Source organism: Oreochromis aureus, linkage group 1 (genome assembly GCF_013358895.1).
Source record: "Oreochromis aureus strain Israel breed Guangdong linkage group 1, ZZ_aureus, whole genome shotgun sequence".
In the NCBI taxonomy this organism is placed as follows: Eukaryota; Metazoa; Chordata; class Actinopteri; order Cichliformes; family Cichlidae; genus Oreochromis; species Oreochromis aureus.
In genome coordinates, this window is record NC_052942.1 from 15,696,970 (window position 1) to 15,716,372 (window position 19,403).

General features: G+C 39.8%; 1 protein-coding gene across 1 annotated transcript; it reads left to right on the top strand.

Moving 5' to 3' along the window:
• Positions 1 to 1,721: 1,721 nt before the first annotated feature.
• Positions 1,722 to 19,085, top strand: LOC116311686 (interleukin-18 receptor accessory protein-like). The gene is made up of 12 exons (XM_031728886.2): positions 1,722 to 1,987; positions 2,127 to 2,319; positions 4,618 to 4,768; positions 4,851 to 5,019; positions 10,009 to 10,071; positions 10,219 to 10,330; positions 10,417 to 10,592; positions 11,000 to 11,137; positions 11,372 to 11,479; positions 11,557 to 11,697; positions 11,778 to 11,893; positions 18,431 to 19,085. The coding sequence occupies exons 1-12, from the start codon at positions 1,906 to 1,908 to the stop codon at positions 18,653 to 18,655; spliced, it is 1,674 nt and encodes a 557-aa protein (XP_031584746.1). The 5' UTR covers positions 1,722 to 1,905; the 3' UTR covers positions 18,656 to 19,085.
• The last annotated feature ends 318 nt before the right edge of the window (positions 19,086 to 19,403 follow it).

Sequence of the window (19,403 nt, forward strand, 5' to 3'; positions counted from 1 at the left end):
AGACTGAATAAACACACACAAAAACCTCTACTGTCCCCATGTTTCTTTTAGTAACTGTAATTCCAACGCAATAATCCGGGAGTCCCCAACTCCAGGCCTCGAGGGCCGTTGTCCTGCAGGGTTTAGATCTCACCCTGGGTCAACACACCTGAATCAAATGATTAGTTCATTACCAGGCCTCTGGAGAACTGCAAGACATGTTGAGGAGGTGATTTAGCAATTTAAATCACGTGTTGGATCACGGACACATCTAAAACCTGCAGGGCACCGACCCTCGAGGCCTGGAGTTGGGGAACCCTGCAATAATCTTATTGTCTGGTTGAGGTCTACAAAGGTGGTCATAAAATACTCTAAATGAATACAGCCAGTGTCCATGAATTAGACAATTTTCAATTTTCTTACTGAGAATGTGGCATGTGGAGGTTAACAGACTCCAAGATTCCTCACAATGTTACCGGAGACCAAGGTAACACTATCCACAATAAGCATCTAGTTAGATACCATATTTCTAAGGTTTTTAGGGCTGAGTACAATAACCTCAGTTTTATCTGAATTTAAAAGCAAGAAATTAAAGGTCATCGACGTTTTTATGGGGTGGCTGTAGCTCAGCAGGTCATCTACTGATCAAAAGGTTGGTGGTTTGATTCCTGGCTGCTCCAGTCTGCATGCCAAATATCCTTGGCCAAGATACTAACCCCAAGTTGCTCGTTGATGCATCCATTGGAGTATGAATGTGTGTGAATGTTAGATAGAAAGCACTTACGTAGAAAAAAGTGCTTGCATGAATAGGTGAATGGCGCAAATTATATGAAGTGCTTTAAGTGCTCAGATAAAGTAATGGTTTAACTACTGTCAGCCTGAAGACCTGTGGTACATAAGAGAGAATGGCTGATCGAAGCATTAATTAATGGTAGGACGTCTTTGAGCAGTCTTGTAGGTTTGGGGTTTAATAGACACATTGATGGTTTGGAGGAAATAATTTCTACAATTGTTGTCGCACATAATGCAAGGATAATTTTAGTTTCAAAGTTTGTACAAGGATCACAGTAAAAGTGAAAGGTTACAGTCAAATTCCTTTGTGTATTTCAGGAAGAAACATGAAAAACAGAAGAATTCACGTTTTAACCACAGATCTTGCCTAAATCTCTGTGGCAAATAGATATTGGCTGCGGCTTGCAAGTGTCTTGCCTTTTGCAACCAACTGTTTCCAGTGCTTTCAGCAGTCCATGCACACATAGCAGAAAAGTCCTTTTGGATGTGATTCTTGTCATCTAGGTTTTCCCTAAAGCTTCAAGGTTATCTTTATCCCTGACACATATATCTCCACTATGATGCCCAATAAATATGCATGCCACCACACAGCAGATACCATCATAAACTTGTATGTGCATCTAGCAGCGCAACAACAATGAGACTGGATCACACCATTTTGCAGTTCACAACAGATGATATGTAGTTCTTAACCCATCTGTTCTAAGAGATCATACAGTGGTAATTATATATATAAAATTGTGTTTGGGGTTTGCTTTATTTATGTATTTATTTATTTTTTGCACTAAATCCTGAAAGGGTCCCCTACCTCTGTCGATCAGGGTTTCCCTTTAACACACAAGTAAAATATAAGAGTACAGACAAATATTCTTCTGCCGTTCACACAGGAAGTGGCTAAGAAGTAGCAGGAACTCAAATATTAGAGTGAGTTCCAGTGAAATGATGTTCAGGCGTAACTAAACAGGAAATTGTATGACACCACATGCTACAACATATGTCCTGTGAATTGCTTCAACCGCAAGATTTTCCACCAAAGAAGAAGAAGCAAGACCGTGAAAAGTAGGAAATACTAAGAACCCCATCACTGCAACGCTTGACACCAACAACCGGCTTTCTCAGATTCAAAGACGCAGCATGGAAACTGCATATTTCCTGTTTTTTCTACACCTTTTCTTGAAGGGATACTGCGAAGCAAATCATCAAACAAACAAATCAGGTATTTATCATAATACAAATTGTAAATCATATATTACAGCAGAACTGTTTTAAAATGTTGCATTTTTCAGAGGAAGTGTGAAGACTCAGACTATTTTAGATTGAAATATGACAACAACACAACTCATCTGTGTGTCTAGATCTTCAGAAGCACTACAAAGCTGTGGAGGGACAAAACTTTATGATGCCACACTGTAACTGTTCAAAGACGGTGGAAATGAAGAGTACGAGTTCCAGTGCTGAAGGAGGAGGAAATGAAGAGCAATTCCTAGACTGTGGAAAAGTGTTTATAGCTGAAGCTAAACATTCTGGAAATTATTCATGTTACACAAAGTAAATAATGCTAAGTTTAAGTAATATATTGATATACTGTATACAGTGATATACAGAGTGGGCCATTTATATGGATACACCGTAATAAAATGGGAATGGTTGGTGATATTAAAGTCCTGTTTATGGCACATTAGTATATGTGAGGGGGCAAACTCGACATGCGGCGAGTGCTACGCTGTGGGCTCTTGCTGAATGAAGCTAGGACAGCCACTAATGTTTCTTCATTAGTGACAGTTTTCTTGCGTCCACATTTTGGCAAATCCAACACTGAACCAGTTTCACAAAACTTAGCAAGCAGTTTGCTAACTGAAGCATGGGAGATGGGTGGTCTCGTAGGGTGTCTTGCATTGAAATCTGCTGCAATGACCCGGTTACTGTTAACCTCTTCGACATGTCAATGGCTGTGAACAAAGAGAAACTTGTAAATAACTCATGAAAGAATAAAGTTACGTTGAAACCAAGCACACCATTGTTTTTCTTGTGACATTACCAATAAGTTTGATGTGTCACATGGCCCTCTTCCTATTGAAAAAACAAAAGTTGTATCCAAGATGGCCGACTTCTAAATGGCCACCATGGTCACCACCCATCTTGAGGAGTTTGCCCCCTCACATATACTAATGTGCCACAAACAGGACTTTAATATCACCAACCATTCCCATTTTATTACGGTGTATCCATATAAATGGCCCACCCTGTATTATTCCTATTTTTAGGTATGTTTAAAAACACTGCACCCTGGAACAGTTTTTTGTTTTTTGCTGCTGTAATTGTTTCTCTTGCCCATAGAGACCCTAAAGAGGTCTCAGTTAGATAAAATAGCACAAAATGCCAAAATGTGTTACTAAAATCATTGTTTATGGTCAGACATAGTAGGGAGACTAACTACCTAATGAATGTGGCTAACTCAGACTGCTGAAGCTTTACACCAAAGGGGCATAAAAATATAACCACCTAACCACCAATTATCAAATTATAACCCCCTTTTGCTGTTAAAACATCCCTGACCCACCAGGGCATGGATTCCTCTAAATCCCTGAACATGGGTTGTGGTATCTGGCAGTGTTGTTTGACATTTGTTTTATTTTACTAACTATTTCTTTATTTTAAGTCATAATTTAGACATCTAAACCTGACTGCCTCTGAGTGGATCACACCATCCCACCTTTCTGCACAACTTAATTAATGGATCTTGTCTTGTCATTCTCTTTTTAGTCACAGACAAAGGAGTCTTTATATAAGTCCTGTAAGTTATGAGGTAAGGCCTACAATGATTGGACTGTTTTTTTCAAGCACATCCCACAGATGCTTGACTGGACAGAGATCTGGGGAATTTGGAGGCCAAGTCAATACCTTTCAAATTCATTCCTCAAATTCAATACCTCAAAATCAGTCCTCAAACCATTCCTGAACCATTTTGTAGCAGGGAGCATTATCCTGCTGAAAGAGGCCACAGCCATCAGATAATACTATGAAAGGGTGTACATGGTCTGCAACACTGCTTAGTTAGGTGGTTCATGTCAAAATAACATCCACATGGATGACAGGACACAATGTTTCCCAGCAAAGCATATCGAAATGCATCACACTGCCTCTGTCGACTCGACTTCTTCCGACCAGGACCCTGTCGCTGGTTCACCAATGATAATACTTGATGCTAACTGCTGCCCGGGAATATTCCACACGAGCTGCAGATTGGGAGATGCTCTGACCCAGTCGTCTAGCCATCACACTTTGGCTCTTGCCAGACTCACTCAAATCCTTACTCTTGCCCATTTTTCCTGCTTCTAACGTCAATTTTGAGGACAAACTGTTCACTTGCTCCCTAACATATCCCACCCACTAACAGGTGCCACGATGAAGTGATAATCAGTGTTATTCACTTTTTTTCTGTCAGTGGTCATCTTATGTCAGATTGAGGTTTATTAGCTGGAAAGATGTCTGTGGGTTTCACCCTCATCATTTTCACTGTAGATGTTTCAGCAAGACACCTCTTCTCAGCCACTAACAGATATACACATGAGAATGTGAAAGCTGTTTTCACTTTAAAGGCGTTAAAGTGTGAGTCACACCTCTGAGATTTTAAAATGTTATCATTAGTCAATCAAACTTTACATTTATAGCACCTTTCACAAATCTGAATGCAGTACAGTTCATTGAGTGCAGTAATTTAATTAAAACTTGTTTAAAACCTTTTTTTAAAACTATCTTCAAATGCAAAATAAATTGTTTACAATGAGTGTAAATGACTTGCTGCTTCACAAATTTCTATTACATGTTCGTGTCTCTGCTATCCAGTGGCAACAAGCTGTTCTTCCGTCTGCAAGTGGAGAAAATGAGATGCCTTTGGCGTAATGAAAGCATTAAAATCCTGGTTGTGGTTGCCGGTGGTTACATCTCCTGCCCAGGCTTCGGCTGTAGTAACAACACAAATGTCACTTGGTACAAGGTGAGGTCCATACAAGATAGTAGTAACCACTTCACAATCTAAACATTGAAATCACAGCAAAAACAAGTGTGCTTTCTTACAGAATAAAAAGAAGGTTTCAGACCAATATAGACCGTCTCGGGAAGTCAGAGAGGTGTTATATCTCGAAACAGTCGATGAAAAGGATGCTGGAGTATTTTTCTGTGACACACAAATAATTGAGGGAGGAGTCACATGGACTTTGAGGACAGGGGTTGAGGTCATAGTTATACGTAAGTGCTGTCTTCATGTTCTCATATGTATGTGTTTTTTTGTTTTCTTATATGATCAAGATATTATCACTATGGCTAAAAGTTCATGATATAAATAAGTACCACCAATTTTGAGCAAACGCAGTAGCATACAGTTAGGACCATAATTTTTGGGGATGATGACAAATTTGTGTCATTTTTCTTTGTACCAGCAAGGTGGATTTTAAAATCAATCAGGATGTAACTGAAATACAGGTCTTCAGCTTTAATTCAAGGGGCTTAATAATAAACATTTTTAGATTAGCTGTAAATTACAGCATTTTTTTAATAAATAACCCCCTATTCAGAGAGGATCAAAACTAACTGGGCACACAAACAGAATTTTAAATACAATGATGATTTTAAAAATATGGAAGAAAATCCTTTGCAATCAGTGTCTAGCCCACCTGTACTTATCGTGGCAGGTAAGCACCTTGGGTTCTTTAAACCAAACAACTTTAATCCAATGAGAGTTTGTCAAATATTACTTAGTCTCTTGAGTGTTGTTAGATCAACTTTAAAATACTAGGATACCTATATTTAAAACTATCAAATGCAGGTATTGTAAAAGTAACAAATTTAGTACACTTACAAATCGCTAATGTAACACTTAGTCATCAAATACCCCAACCTTAATAACTAAGGAAATAAAATGACTCGGACCAGTTTCAGAAACAATTGAGTTGAATTAAATTATCTTGAAAACTAAAACAGAGAATTATATAAAATGCTGGGTTACAATTACTTTAAAATGTCTCATTATGTTTGGTGTGGTAATTTGGATAACTCAATTTCAACTTCAGTAACACAAAGATGGGTCCACACTCTCTCTGTGCACACACTCAAGCCAGCATATGTTAAAATAAAATAACACCAACAGAAATGAAAACTTGTTGCAGGCCTGAAGTGATGCTTGGGAGCAGTGTGGCCCAAAACGTGATGGTCATTTCACTCAAAGAGAAAAAAATACATAACATATTGTACCTTATAATGCTGAACTTGCAGTTTTTATGCTCTTGGAAGAGCATGATGAGGAAAAGAACTCGCTGTTGGAAGATATCTGGCAGTAAAAGTCTCTGCACCTCTAGCTTGTAGTCTCTCGGTCAATTCAAGGAATGAAGATTGATGCTAACTTAAAGCTAATGCAAACATGAGCAGCTGCACTGTGTTTTTTTTAGGAGAAACGTCTCCAGCTTCTCACAGGCAGTTTGTAGAATGTGCATATCCACAAAGACTGTTGATAGTCCAATTCATACATACACTTTCTGCAAAACTCAGTCCAATCACAACATTCACTTTCGCCCAAGATTACGCCCACTTAAAATCATGAGCTCTTCGCAACAAACAGGATACTTGTAAATATGAACCATATAATATGACCTATATAATGCAAATACTATTTAAACATATTGAACACATTGTTTCAACACATTTCAACACATTTTAATAAATGATACCTGGTTAAATGATAAATTCAACATTTAACAAATGAATACCTGAAGTGATAACACATAGGCTACTGTGTCTCCTCTCTTGAAATACTCTACCAGGCCATTACTACAGCCATCTTTGGGTGCTGCTCGTTTGGGGTCTCTGTCTTCAGTTACTACAAAGCATGCTCTGTTGGGATTAGAGACCAGCTGACTGACTTAAATAATATCCCATCTCTGTTTTTGCACTATGCTTTCCATCATTATCCATTTGCACTGTAATGTGGTGTTTGATCAGTTTTGTATCGTTTGGCTTAATCTGAGTATAGAGAAAGAGTATAGCCCTGTACACTTCATCCTGCTACTTCTATAAGCAGTCACATGGTCAGTAAACACTAATTGCCTTTTCTACTCAAAGCAAATACATGCCTGTAACCATTTGCACCACCATTTCTGACACATTTTGCAGTATGCTTTGGATCATGAAGTTTTCTGCCTGTCTAATTTGGCCTTCCTGTTCTTAAATGCAACCGGTGGATTGCGACTTTTTGTAATCTCTTTGTACTCACATTCATGAAGCAATTTCTTGAATGTAGATGTTGTCAGTGATATGCCTACTTTCTTGAGAAAGTTCTCAATTTAGCTGGATGTTGCGAAAGATTTTTCAGTTGTTTTTTTTTTTTCTCTTAACCAAGTTAAAACTTTCAGTGGTCTTTAAGATGTTTTAGTGTTGCTGAACTGACCAATGCATTCATTTTTATTTCTTTTTTTACAATCTACCATACTGTTTTTTTGGCACATGATTAAGACTCAACATGATGGCCTCCTTCATTTGCACCTCTTTAGACTGCACACTAAGAGTTCCAGTGAACAGCATCCAAATATGGGAATAAACAATATTGGGAATATGTATAACAATGGCTGTAATTCCAAAACAGTTTGTGTAACACATTTGTCAAAGTCCTTAAATTAAAGCTGAAACTGCACTTCAATGGCATTTTGGCTGTTTGATTTTAAAATCCAGTGTAATAGTGAACAGCAAGCAAAAAAACAAGCAAAACTACAAAAATTGTGTCGTATTGACCTAACTGTAACTCTAAGGTTGTTAATCTTAACCTAACTGCTGGGTATTTAAAATTAAATAGTCAAATTCATACATACACAGTTGCACAGACTTCTCGTCCTTTCTGCGCATCTCAGTCCAGCTACCAACCACAACATTCATTTTCACCCATATTTCTTCTGCTTAAAATCATGAGCTTCAATACCAGCATCTTTAAGCTTTCATTTATTCACTAAAACATCTCTACACTGAAACACTGATTGGCACAGCATCAATAGCCACCAGATGTTTTATCTGGTCAATGCTCTATACATAGTCTTGCTATTAACACTCAGCCACTGCACTATTCCATTCCTGCTATTGTTATGTGATCCATAGCTATTAACAGGGGTGCACATAAGTGGTCCGCAGGTGCACATTCGCTGTCAAAATAAAAGACGCGCACCAGATAAGAAGTTGCAACACACGTTTGCGTATATAAGATTTTCTGGAGGAGGACAGACATTTGTTTAGAACTCTTAAAGATGTTGAAGAAGCAAGCTCCTTTAAACAATTACTTTGGTGTTCCTCCACCTCCAAAGAAATGTCAGAAGGAGTCCGAACCACAAAAGAAGCGCGTATTCTCGGAAAAGTGGTGGCAGGAGGTGAGCTGGCTTCAAACAAATGATGAACGCACAGAGATGTGGTGCAGAATATGCCGTGAAAATCCCACTCTAGCGGACAAAAACAGTGCCTTTTATATGTACGCAAACGCGCGTTGCAACTTCTTATCTGGTGCACGTCTTTTATTTTGACAGCGAATGCCAACCTGCGGACCACTTATGTGCACCCCTGGGTTAATAAGCATCAGCCTCAATTGTTGCTATCTTTTGCATCATATAGTATACCACAGTCTGCATGTTGTTTCCCAACAGTGTCTTGTCTTATCTCTTGCTATTGCGCACTTGAGTGATATGTCCACATTGATCTCTTATGGTGCACTTGCAAAACAGCAGACATCAGACACACAGCTTATCCTATCGCCCTTTTTTTCCTGAAAGCTCCAGTACGATGCTTCATGTCAGCTGCAGCACCACTCTTAAATGTTATTAAGAGGGGAACTTTAATATAGTGCTTTATTATAATCCTTACATAATGTACCTCAGGGGAAGACGACACATTGGTTACACAATTTGCATCTTTCTGTTTTGCTTTGTTTTGTTGGGTTATTTACAGGATGTTGAAATGTAGCTCAATATGTAGTCTTGCTTGTGGTCATTTTGCAAAAGATTGTGCCACTAAAGGCTAGCAAAAAAAAAAATGCAAAAAGATATATTTTAAAATATATATATATATATATACATATATATATATATGCATACATATAAGAAAAAGTTATGTGTGTCCTCTTACTTGCTTTTAATAGATAGTTTGACCAATTAGAAATCTGACACTACAGTCTAATAAGATAAAAAGTAATACTAAAGTAGGCCAGTGCATACTACCGGATAGAACAGCATGGTCATATCTTGTAAGATCTTATGTCTGTACGTACTCTGAAACATTTACACGTCAAACAGATGTTCCAAATTTAAGCATCCATTTTAACACACTTTTGAAAAGTCAGGTTCTATAAATTGCAATAATATTTTTTTTTTTCTAGGCCAGGTCAGAAAAATTTGTTCTTTCACCAGTATGTTGTTGGTGTATTCATTTACACTGACGCAATGGCATTTCATCCATATTCCTATCCCATAATTTCAAGAAATTTATTTATTTATTTATTTATTTATTTTTTGTTTCACAAATATAAAATCACACAAGGGACACCTGAATGCCACTGTCCTATAAGAAAACCATTTACATTCCAAACTCAGTTTGTACATTATACTCTACCAAAAAATGTTATTTGGTTCATTTGCTGCTCAGAAACTGAATACCACAGGGCCTAACCCACAGGAGGTGGTTAAGTGGTTAACTGTTTGTGTGGTTGTTGCTATCATTGCTTTCCTGTGTAAGAACAACTTAGAACGCATGCAAATACATATGGTGATAGTACATTTCATTTATCTATAGGCCTGTCTTATAAAAGAGCTCCAGGTATGCAGCTAGCTATAAGTTAGTGCTGTTAGTTAAAACTTAGCATACTGTTCTCTGAGCCCCTCTGTAACTTGCTGACAATTGTTGTGATGCAAAAATCAGCCTGACAGAGCTGCCTGCGTCTTGGCTTGTTTCTGCTTGTTTCGTGCTGAATTTTAAGGTGTCGGTATGTCTTGATATACACAGATTGCAAGGAGTCGTTTGAATTTCATCTTCCATTGATTTCTCCCGATGAATGCAAAACAGCTCCAAGTTTCCTGTCCTGATTCCTAATATCATTTTATATATATAAATGTTGGAGTGGCTGTTTCAAAGTAGAGCTCAGATCTATATGTGTATGACTGTTTCCGTAGTAAATTAGGTACACATTTCTGACTTTATTTCCAATCGCCTTCACAGCACCGCCATTACGCGAACCTCCCAGGATTCCTGTTGATAATGAGCCAAAGGAAGTGGAAATTGGTGATTAGTTACATCATTCTGCAAAAATGATTTTAAAGAAAAACATGTACAGGAAGTCAACACACAAAATCAAGCAGCCCATTAGTTGTTTGTGTCACTTCTAGTGACCTGCTTTTAATGGCTTTTTTTCCCCTCCACTCAATTTAGGCCAGCCTTACACACTCTTATGTAAGGCACTTTTTCCTTTTGAACTAAATTTTTCACCAAAGATGGAGTGGTACATGAATAATGATGGTAACATGACTCTACTAGACAGTAAGTAAGTCACATCAGTCCCTTACTACTGATGTTATAAAATCCATGCATGTAGCGTGCAAAGCTCTCAACATCATTTCTGTAATGCAGACAGAATTCCACAAACAGAGAGTCTTTGAAAAAGTACATGCAAGAGTACGAGGTCATACAGGTAGCTACGATAAACGAGGTGACGCCACAGCACTTGACGTACACGTACACCTGCATCGCCAGTAATACATTTGGAAACATCAGCGCCACAGTCAAGCTGAAAAGGAAAATTAAAGGTAATAATGTTCTTATTGTTACTTCATGTGTTCATGTTTTAGTCAGACAATATTTGTAATAACACTGTTATATCACTGTGCTTTTGTCACTGTTGTGGTCTGCTGCAATAGACAATGCTTTTGCAAAAAAAAAAAAAAAAAACTAATCACCAAACAAGCAAAAAATGTGATGAAATCCAATCTAAAGCTAAAACGAAAGCTATTTAACTCATATTCATCAGGTTGACACAAACGAAATTCTTAAAGTATGCAAGGGTTGCTCTGTGTCTGCTTGATGTGTAATTAAACTGTTTCAGTTTTGTGTTCCAGCTTCTACCCAACCAGCTTCCCATGTCGGTCACTCCTGCTTTGAAGACATAATACAATCTAAAAGTTGTTGTTTTGTTGGCTTTTTTTTCTTCTTGCAGTGCAATGGCCATCGCTGGTTGGGTATCCAGTTACATCCTTCCTGCTGGTGGGTGGGCTGGGAATCATCGTGCATGTAAAATGGCTGGAGATACAGCTCATCTACAGATCTTACTTTCAAAATGGAAAACACGATGAAGGTTAATGCAGATGCACATAGACTGGCACACCTGTATCTCCTCTTTATAGGACATGGCATTACTTCAGGATGGGCATTACATCCATAGGCTAACTGAAACACTGTGACAATGCTTTAAAATAGTCATTTTCTGTAGTAGTGGCAGTCAATATGTTGTTTTGTCTCCACAAAGAAAGACTGTTATCATATGTATTTTTTCCCCCCACTGTCTTTCGCAACTTGACACCTCTACCAGATGAGAAAGAGTTTGACGTGTTTCTGTCGTATGTGTGGAGCCCTGCATCAGAAGAAGTGGTGGAAGGTGAGATCATTTCCTCCAGATCACCTCCTAATGATGAGGAAGGTAGGCCAAAGCAAGGACTCTTTTTTCACCCTATTACATTTTAAAAAACATAAAGTGACAGTTTCTTTTGTTGACAGGAAGCCTGTGTATCACCAACCTACTTAACGAGGAAGTTAAAGCCACCAAAAAGCCACTAGAGGTGCTGCTGCCCCAAGTGTTAGAGGACCAGTGGGGGTATCGCCTCTGTCTACTGGAGAGGGATGTGATTCCTGGAGGAGGTCAAAAGATCACATATGTGTGTGTCTGTGTGAGACTTTATGTTTCCCAAAAAGGTTCCTAATTTTTATTTTCTCTACAGCATACACAAATGACGTGGTTCTTGCAATAAAGAAAAGCCAAATGCTTATCTGTGTCCTGTCAGATGACTACTTCACCAACAGTAATGCTGTGTTTGAACTGGAATCAGGAGTTCAGGTAGGATTACATATTCACCAAGCAGACCTTTTTCTTGTTTTGTATAGTTTCTGTAGTAATCAGACCAGATGGACTGTTACATGTAAGACAGGTTAAAATTCATTGATTACTGATCCCCCCGGGATAACCTGTGGTGAAAACCACTCTCACAATCACACTTCTAGGTCACAGTTTTAAATCTCTTCTGCAATCGCATACAAAAATTGTTAATAACTGATATTACTGCATTTTATATTTGTACAAGTACACTACATTGCCAAAACTATTTGCTCGTCTGCCTTTACACATATATGAACTTGAGTGACATCCCGTTCTTAAACCATAGGTTTAATATGATGTCGGCCCACCCTTTGCACCTAACAGCTTCAACTCTTCTGGGAAGGCTTTCCACATGAGTGTGTTTATGGGAATTTTTGACCATTCTTACAGAAGTGCATTTGTAAGGTCAGACAGTCATGTCAGACTATGTTGTTTTTGGAAGGCCCGGCTCACAGTCTCCACTCTAATTCATCCCAAAGGTATTATATAGGGACTGTCAGGACTCTGCACACCCCAGTCAAGTTCTTCCACACCAAACTTACTCATCCATGTCTTTATGGACCTTGCTCTGTGCACTGGTGCACACCCATGCTGGAACAGTAATGGGCCATCTCCTTTCACTGGAACTAAGCAACAAAGCCCAGCTCCTTAAAAACATATACCATAATCCCACCTCCATCGCACTTGGTACAATGCAGTCAGACAAGTACCGTTACCTTGGCAACTGCCAAACCACATTTGTCCATTGGATGCCAGATGGAGAAGCGTGATTTATTTACTCCAGGGTGACAAATCACAAGGCTTTACACTGCATCCACAGCTTCACATTGCTGTTTGGCCATGAAACTCATTCAATGAATGTCTCTACACACCTCTCTTGAGTTAATCTGAAGGCAAAGTGAAGTTCAGTGGTCTCTAGCGATTGACCCTGCAGGAAGTTGGTGACCTCTGCACACTATGTGCCTCAGCATCCACTGACCCCACTCTGTGATTTTATGTGGCCAACCACTTTATGGCAAAGTTTCTGTCATTCCATTCCACTAAGGTATTATACAGGGTGGGCCATTTATATGGATACACCATAATAAAATGGGAATGGTTGGTGATATTAAAGTCCTGTTTGTGGCACATTAGTGTATGTGAGGGGGCAAACTCCTCAAGATGGGTGGTGACCATGGTGGCCATTTAGAAGTCGGCCATCTTGGATACAACTTTTGTTTTTCAATAGGAAGAGGGCCATGTGACACATCAAACTTATTGGTAATGTCACAAGAAAAACAATGGTGTGCTTGGTTTCAACGTAACTTTATTCTTTCATGAGTTATTTACAAGTTGCTGACCACTTATAAAATGTGTTCAATGTGCTGCCCATTGTGTTGGATTGTCAATGCAACCCTCCTCTCCCACTCTTCACACACTGATAGCAACACCGCAGGAGAAATGCCAGCACAGGCATCCAGTATCCGTAGTTTCAGGTGCTGCACATCTCGTATCTTCACACCATAGACAATTGCCTTCAGATGACCCCAAAGATAAAAGTTTAAGGGGGTCAGATCAGGAGACCTTGGGGGCCATTCAACTGGCCCACGACGACCAATCCACTTTCCAGGAAACTGTTCATCTAGGAATGCTCGGACCTGGCACCCATAATGTGGTGGTGCACCATCTTGCTGGAAAAACTCAGGGAACGTACCAGCTTCAGTGCATAAAGAGGGAAACACATCATCATGTAGCAATTTCAAATATCCAGTGGCCTTGAGGTTTCCATTGATGAAGAATGGACCCACTATCGTTGTACCCCATATACCACACCAAACCATCCCTTTTGTTGTTCCAACAGTCTTGGAGGGATCCATCAAATGTGGGTTAGTGTCAGACCAATAGCGGTGGTTTTGTTTGTTAACTTCACCATTCACATAAAAGTTTGCCTCATCACTGAACAAAATCTTCTGCGTGAACTGAGGGTCCTGTTCCAATTTTTGTTTTGCCCATTCTGCAAATTCTGTGCACCGATCTGGGTCATCCTCGTTGAGATGCTGCAGTAGCTGGAGTTTGTAAGGGTGCCATTTGTGAGTAGCTAATATCCGCCCGAAGGATGTTCGACTAATGCCACTCTCCAGTGACATGCGGCGAGTGCCACGCTGTGGGCTCTTGCTGAATGAAGCTAGGACAGCCACTGATGTTTCTTCATTAGTGACAGTTTTCTTGCGTCCACATTTTGGCAAATCCAACACTGAACCAGTTTCACGAAACTTAGCAAGCAGTTTGCTAACTGTAGCATGGGAGATGGGAGGTCTCGTAGGGTGTCTTGCATTGAAATCTGCTGCAATGACCCGGTTACTGCGTTCACCAGATATCAACACAATTTCGATCCGCTCCTCACGTGTTAACCTCTTCGACATGTCAATGGCTGTGAACAAAGAGAAACTTGTAAATAACTCATGAAAGAATAAAGTTACGTTGAAACCAAGCACACCATTGTTTTTCTTGTGACATTACCAATAAGTTTGATGTGTCACATGGCCCTCTTCCTATTGAAAAACAAAAGTTGTATCCAAGATGGCCGACTTCTAAATGGCCACCATGGTCACCACCCATCTTGAGGAGTTTGCCCCCTCACATATACTAATGTGCCACAAACAGGACTTTAATATCACCAACCATTCCCATTTTATTATGGTGTATCCATATAAATGGCCCACCCTGTACAATAAAATAATGTGAATAATACATAAATAAAAGAAATTCTTATACAATTCCACCCTTTGATTCTTAAATCAAACCTTAAGAATCACATTAATAACAGAATTTCTTCCCTGACATTCTGTATATCACATCAACATTATTGTGTGTATCCTCACTTCACTGTTCTCTCACCACCCTTTGTTCATCTTTAATCGTCCTCACAATCTAAGCTCTCACATGCAAATGACAACAACAACAATACAAAGGAAATACCCTCTCCACAGTCTCAAAGTATGCATGGCAAAGTGAAACAGCATTAGGTGGTCATTCATGGGAAATTGCTTTCAGTCATTTCCGGTAACGGTCATGGCTCTTGGTGTCAGTGCTGTTTACAGAGTCATAATTCCATCGCTCATCTCCCTCTGCGCTGTCACTCTCGGAGCTTGGCATGCTCCCTTCATCCCTCAGTTTCCGTTCCAACACCGCTGTAGATTTAGGAGCAGAGCAAGTCGTACACTGCTGTAGTCTTCCTCAAAATCACCGTAGGATCTCTTCCACTTTATTTTGGATTTTGCTGTTGTTCAAAATCTCCTCATGACGATCTCTAAGAAACCAAGTGGTACAGTCCTCTCTGGGTTGTCAGTTGCGCTGGAAATGGTCCTCTTGAAGCCTTCTCTCCTGGTCTTCTGCACCTCAGTCTCTCCGTCCATATCCCTCATGTCACGGTCTCTGCAATTTAAAAATGAAAGCTCCCGCGGAAAACCCTCTTTTGCCACATGGCCCTTGCCATGTGTCAACTTAACACAATGAAACATGCACGATAAAGTTGCACATTGTCTCTTACACTGTGGTCAGTCCTGGGCCGGCTTCTCCCCAACAGCGTGCTCGAGCCACTGTCCTTGTGATGGACCGTACCCAACACAAGCCTGGTCAGCAGGCGTTCTCCCCTTCGGCCAGACAAAAAACTCTCCATGACTGTATACAAGTTAGCTACAACTCACCCATCTGCAGGAGTCCCCTGAAAGTCGATGGTCTTGGTGGTGGCTAAAACACACGGCTTCATGACGCCTCCATTGTCTTTCAGCCGGCAGGACAAAAGTCATGTCCAAATTCATGGGCTGCATCCTCCTGAGGACCCGGCCTTCGCGGCCTACGTGGGCCGGGTCTTCAGAAGGTCGGGTAGGCCGGAAGTAAGCGGCTGTGAAATTGGACAGTCTAGCCTTCAGATTTGCGTCACCGCTGTCTCGGTGGAGTTTAATAAACTCAGCCATCTGCTCCTTGCTATCTAAAATATAACAGGACACTGGTGTAAATTCTCGACCATCTCACACTTCTGTTTAATCAGTTTTCTGTTTGACGTTTATTCAGCTGTGTGAAAACCACCCCGGGGGATTAATAAAGTTTTATTTTATCTAATCTAATCTAATAACTTTAATCTCAGCCAAACCGATTTGCTCACGAACAAATAAAACACTGAAAAAAGCCAAACAATAACATTTTTAGGTTATCTAAGTGACTTATATATTACGTTTAACCTGAGTAGCGAAAGTCTGCGGTGATCTGAAAATGATGTGCCGGGAGTTGTGCCGTTCTCAGCAGCTTCAGTGACCCTCGAGCTCCCGGCTAGCTATCGAGCTGGTGGATAACAGACGTCTCTGAAAACGTCGGAGCACTTTTGCAAATATGTGATATCTTGATAAACCCCGCAGATATTTGAAGTTTACACAGCTACATTCTCCCCTGAAAATATGTTAAAAGTTTATTTTGTGACCCAGAAAGAGTAATAAGAGTAATATTTAAAACTTATTAGCGGCCGCCATTGTTGAAAACTGGAATTGGCTGAGCCGCGCTATGAATTCTGGGATATGGTGGGCCACGAAGGACACACCCGACCCATCCTTCAAATTCGGGGAAAAGGAGGACTCATTTGTCGGCTGCATTCGGAGGAGTCTACGAATTTGGACAGCCTTCATCGCGCTGCTGTGACGTAATCGGCCTGCAAATGTGGCCTCAGGAGGATGCAGCCAATGAATTTGGACACCCCCAAAGGTACCTTTTCTCTCAGGGGTGATCAGCCCGTCCACAGAACCGTTGTTCAGCGACCACACGGACCATCCTGTTCGTGACACCATCTTATTGCAGAAGTTTTCCATTAAATAAAGCCTGCAGACAAGCGGTGAGCGGTAGCTAACATTCTTTAATCAAAACAAAGAACAGAAAACCAAGCTTGGTGGAGAGGAAGCATGATCGCGGGGCAGATGGTCAGCAGAGTCCCTCTCTGAGCCTACCATGGCTCTCAGTTAAATACCTTCTCTAAGAACAAAGGCAGTACATAGCTGTTTCACACCTTAAGGTTCACACTCTCTTGCTACCTCCCAGAGTCCTCGAAGAGACAAAAGACTCTTCCTGTGGAGTTGTCTGGTTCCCCCAACTTCCTTACCAGACCCCCACCATCTATCTAACTGCATGAGTGTGAGACATGCTTAAATCCAGTGGCATTAAGGCATTATACAATAAAATAATGTGAATAATACATAAATAAAATAAATTCTTGTACACATCATATCACGGTACAACACTGGAGTTCACTGAGCTCCAGATTCAATTCAATTTAATTCAAAATTTATTTGTATAGCACATTTAAAAAAACAGAGTTAACCAAAGTGCTTCACAATCAGCTAAGAACAAGAGAAAGCAACAGGGAAACAAATATAGATAAATTAGAAACAAATACAGATAAATGAGAAGACAATGAATTAACATTAGAAACATAAAACAGGCCTGATGGTACTCAAACTGAACTCGAATTAAAAGCCAAAGTAAAAAAGTGAGTTTTAAAAGACTATTAAAACTCACTAAAAACATGTCTATTCAGTCTTAAAAGACTGAATAGACTCTGAAGTACGAATATCCTCTGGCAGATTATTCCAGAGTCTGGGTGCTGCTACTACGAAGGCCCGATCTCCTCTATGCTTCAATCGAGACCTCGGTTGTACTAAGAGCATCTGGTTAGGTGATCTCAGCACTCTTTTGGGGTCATACATGTTGAGGAGTTTGTTTAAATAACTGGGCGCCATATTATTTAAAACTTTAAAAGTAAGTAAAAGAATCTTAAAATCAATACGATACTTTACAGGGAGCCAGTGTAAATTTGCTAAAACTGGAGTGATGTGTTCATACTTTCTAAAACCTGTTAAAAGAAGTGCAGCAGCATTTTGGACTAACTCCAAGCGATGGAGAGATGAGTATTAAGGACCCAAATAGAGAGAATTGCAGTAGTCCAGTCTAGAGGTGATGAAGGCATGAATAAGTGTTTCTAGGTCTCTTGGAGGAAGATGAAGCGGTCTGCATGCCTAGATGCTTGGTTTTATACACCTGTGGCCGTGGAATTCATTTTGACAAATGTTTGGATGGTAATTGAATACTTTTGGCAATTAAGTGTACCTTCTAAAGCTTTATTTCTTCCCTGGACACATTATGAAAACATGCAACTTTCCTTCACACTTCACACTTATGTTTAGCAAATAATGACTAAGTAGAAGTTGCCAGTGGAAAACTTTCATTTTGCAAGAAGCACAACCTGAATACAATCCTGTAAGTTTCATTTAATCGCTTTAGTGATTTAAACTGAAACCAATAGCTGTGTGAAGGGGGGAAGAGATTACTTTTCAGTTGTTTTAAATCTTCTCTTATGATAAAGGTGCAATTTTTTAAACAAGAAAATATTTATAATTTCTTAACAATAAGATTGTTATCGTTTATTTACCATTATTGTTTTGTTTTGTTGTTTGTTTGTTTTTTACACATTTTTAGGCTTTGCTGCAAAACTCTGGCCTAAAACTCCTGCTTTTATGGACCACTAAAGCCTCGCCATCTCTTATCCAGCCTGATCCCCCCCTGCCCACACTTGTGCAAAGGGCGTTGAGAGTGCTACCCAGCCTGGAATGGAGATCAGGGGAACCTTCCCACAGCAACTTCTGGAAATCTTTAAGGAAGACCATGCCCAATAACAAAGTGAAGCTAGTTTCAGTGATGTAGCATTAATGATTATTTTGGGTGTTGGAAGAAACCATAGAATTTATAAGGTTACTCTTCTTTTCTTACTGTACATTATATTTATTTACTGTGTACTGTAAAGGTGAAAGTTCTCTTAATATATTTTTCATTAAAATGTTGCAAGCACTTTCAGCAAGAGCCATTCAACCACAATTAACCACAGAACGATAAAGATAAATGTTGGGTCTATGTTTCCACAAGCCCTGCTGGTTTAGAGACTTATTCATCATGAAGAAAACAAGACAGTCAGCGATCGATCGATTTACTTGCAAGGGTGGCCTCGTTGGTATCTACCACGAAAATGACCCCAAATCCGGCCTCCGCTTGCTGCCTTTTATTGGGAAAACAGTTCACACAATACACATCACAGCAAAACAACGCCCACATGGTTCTAAGACAAGGCATTGTATGTATATGTGTAAACATCTGTATGCATGTGAGAATGTGTGTGTGTGTGTGTGAGAATGTGTGTGTGTGTGTGTGTGACCTCCTGCTGACCAAAAGGGTTGTAAAAGCAGGAAGCAACATCACAAGAAACAGATCTTCCAGATAGGATGTATCTGCAATAAAAGCCTCTCCAGCCAGTGGTCAGAGACAAAGGAATTCCTTTCATCATAGAGTTAAAACAATGTAAAGATGGTAAGCATAAAAATGACATTTAACAATTCACTCTAACAGAAATCATCATCAAAAAAACCACAGAAATCCTTATGATACCTGAAATATTTTC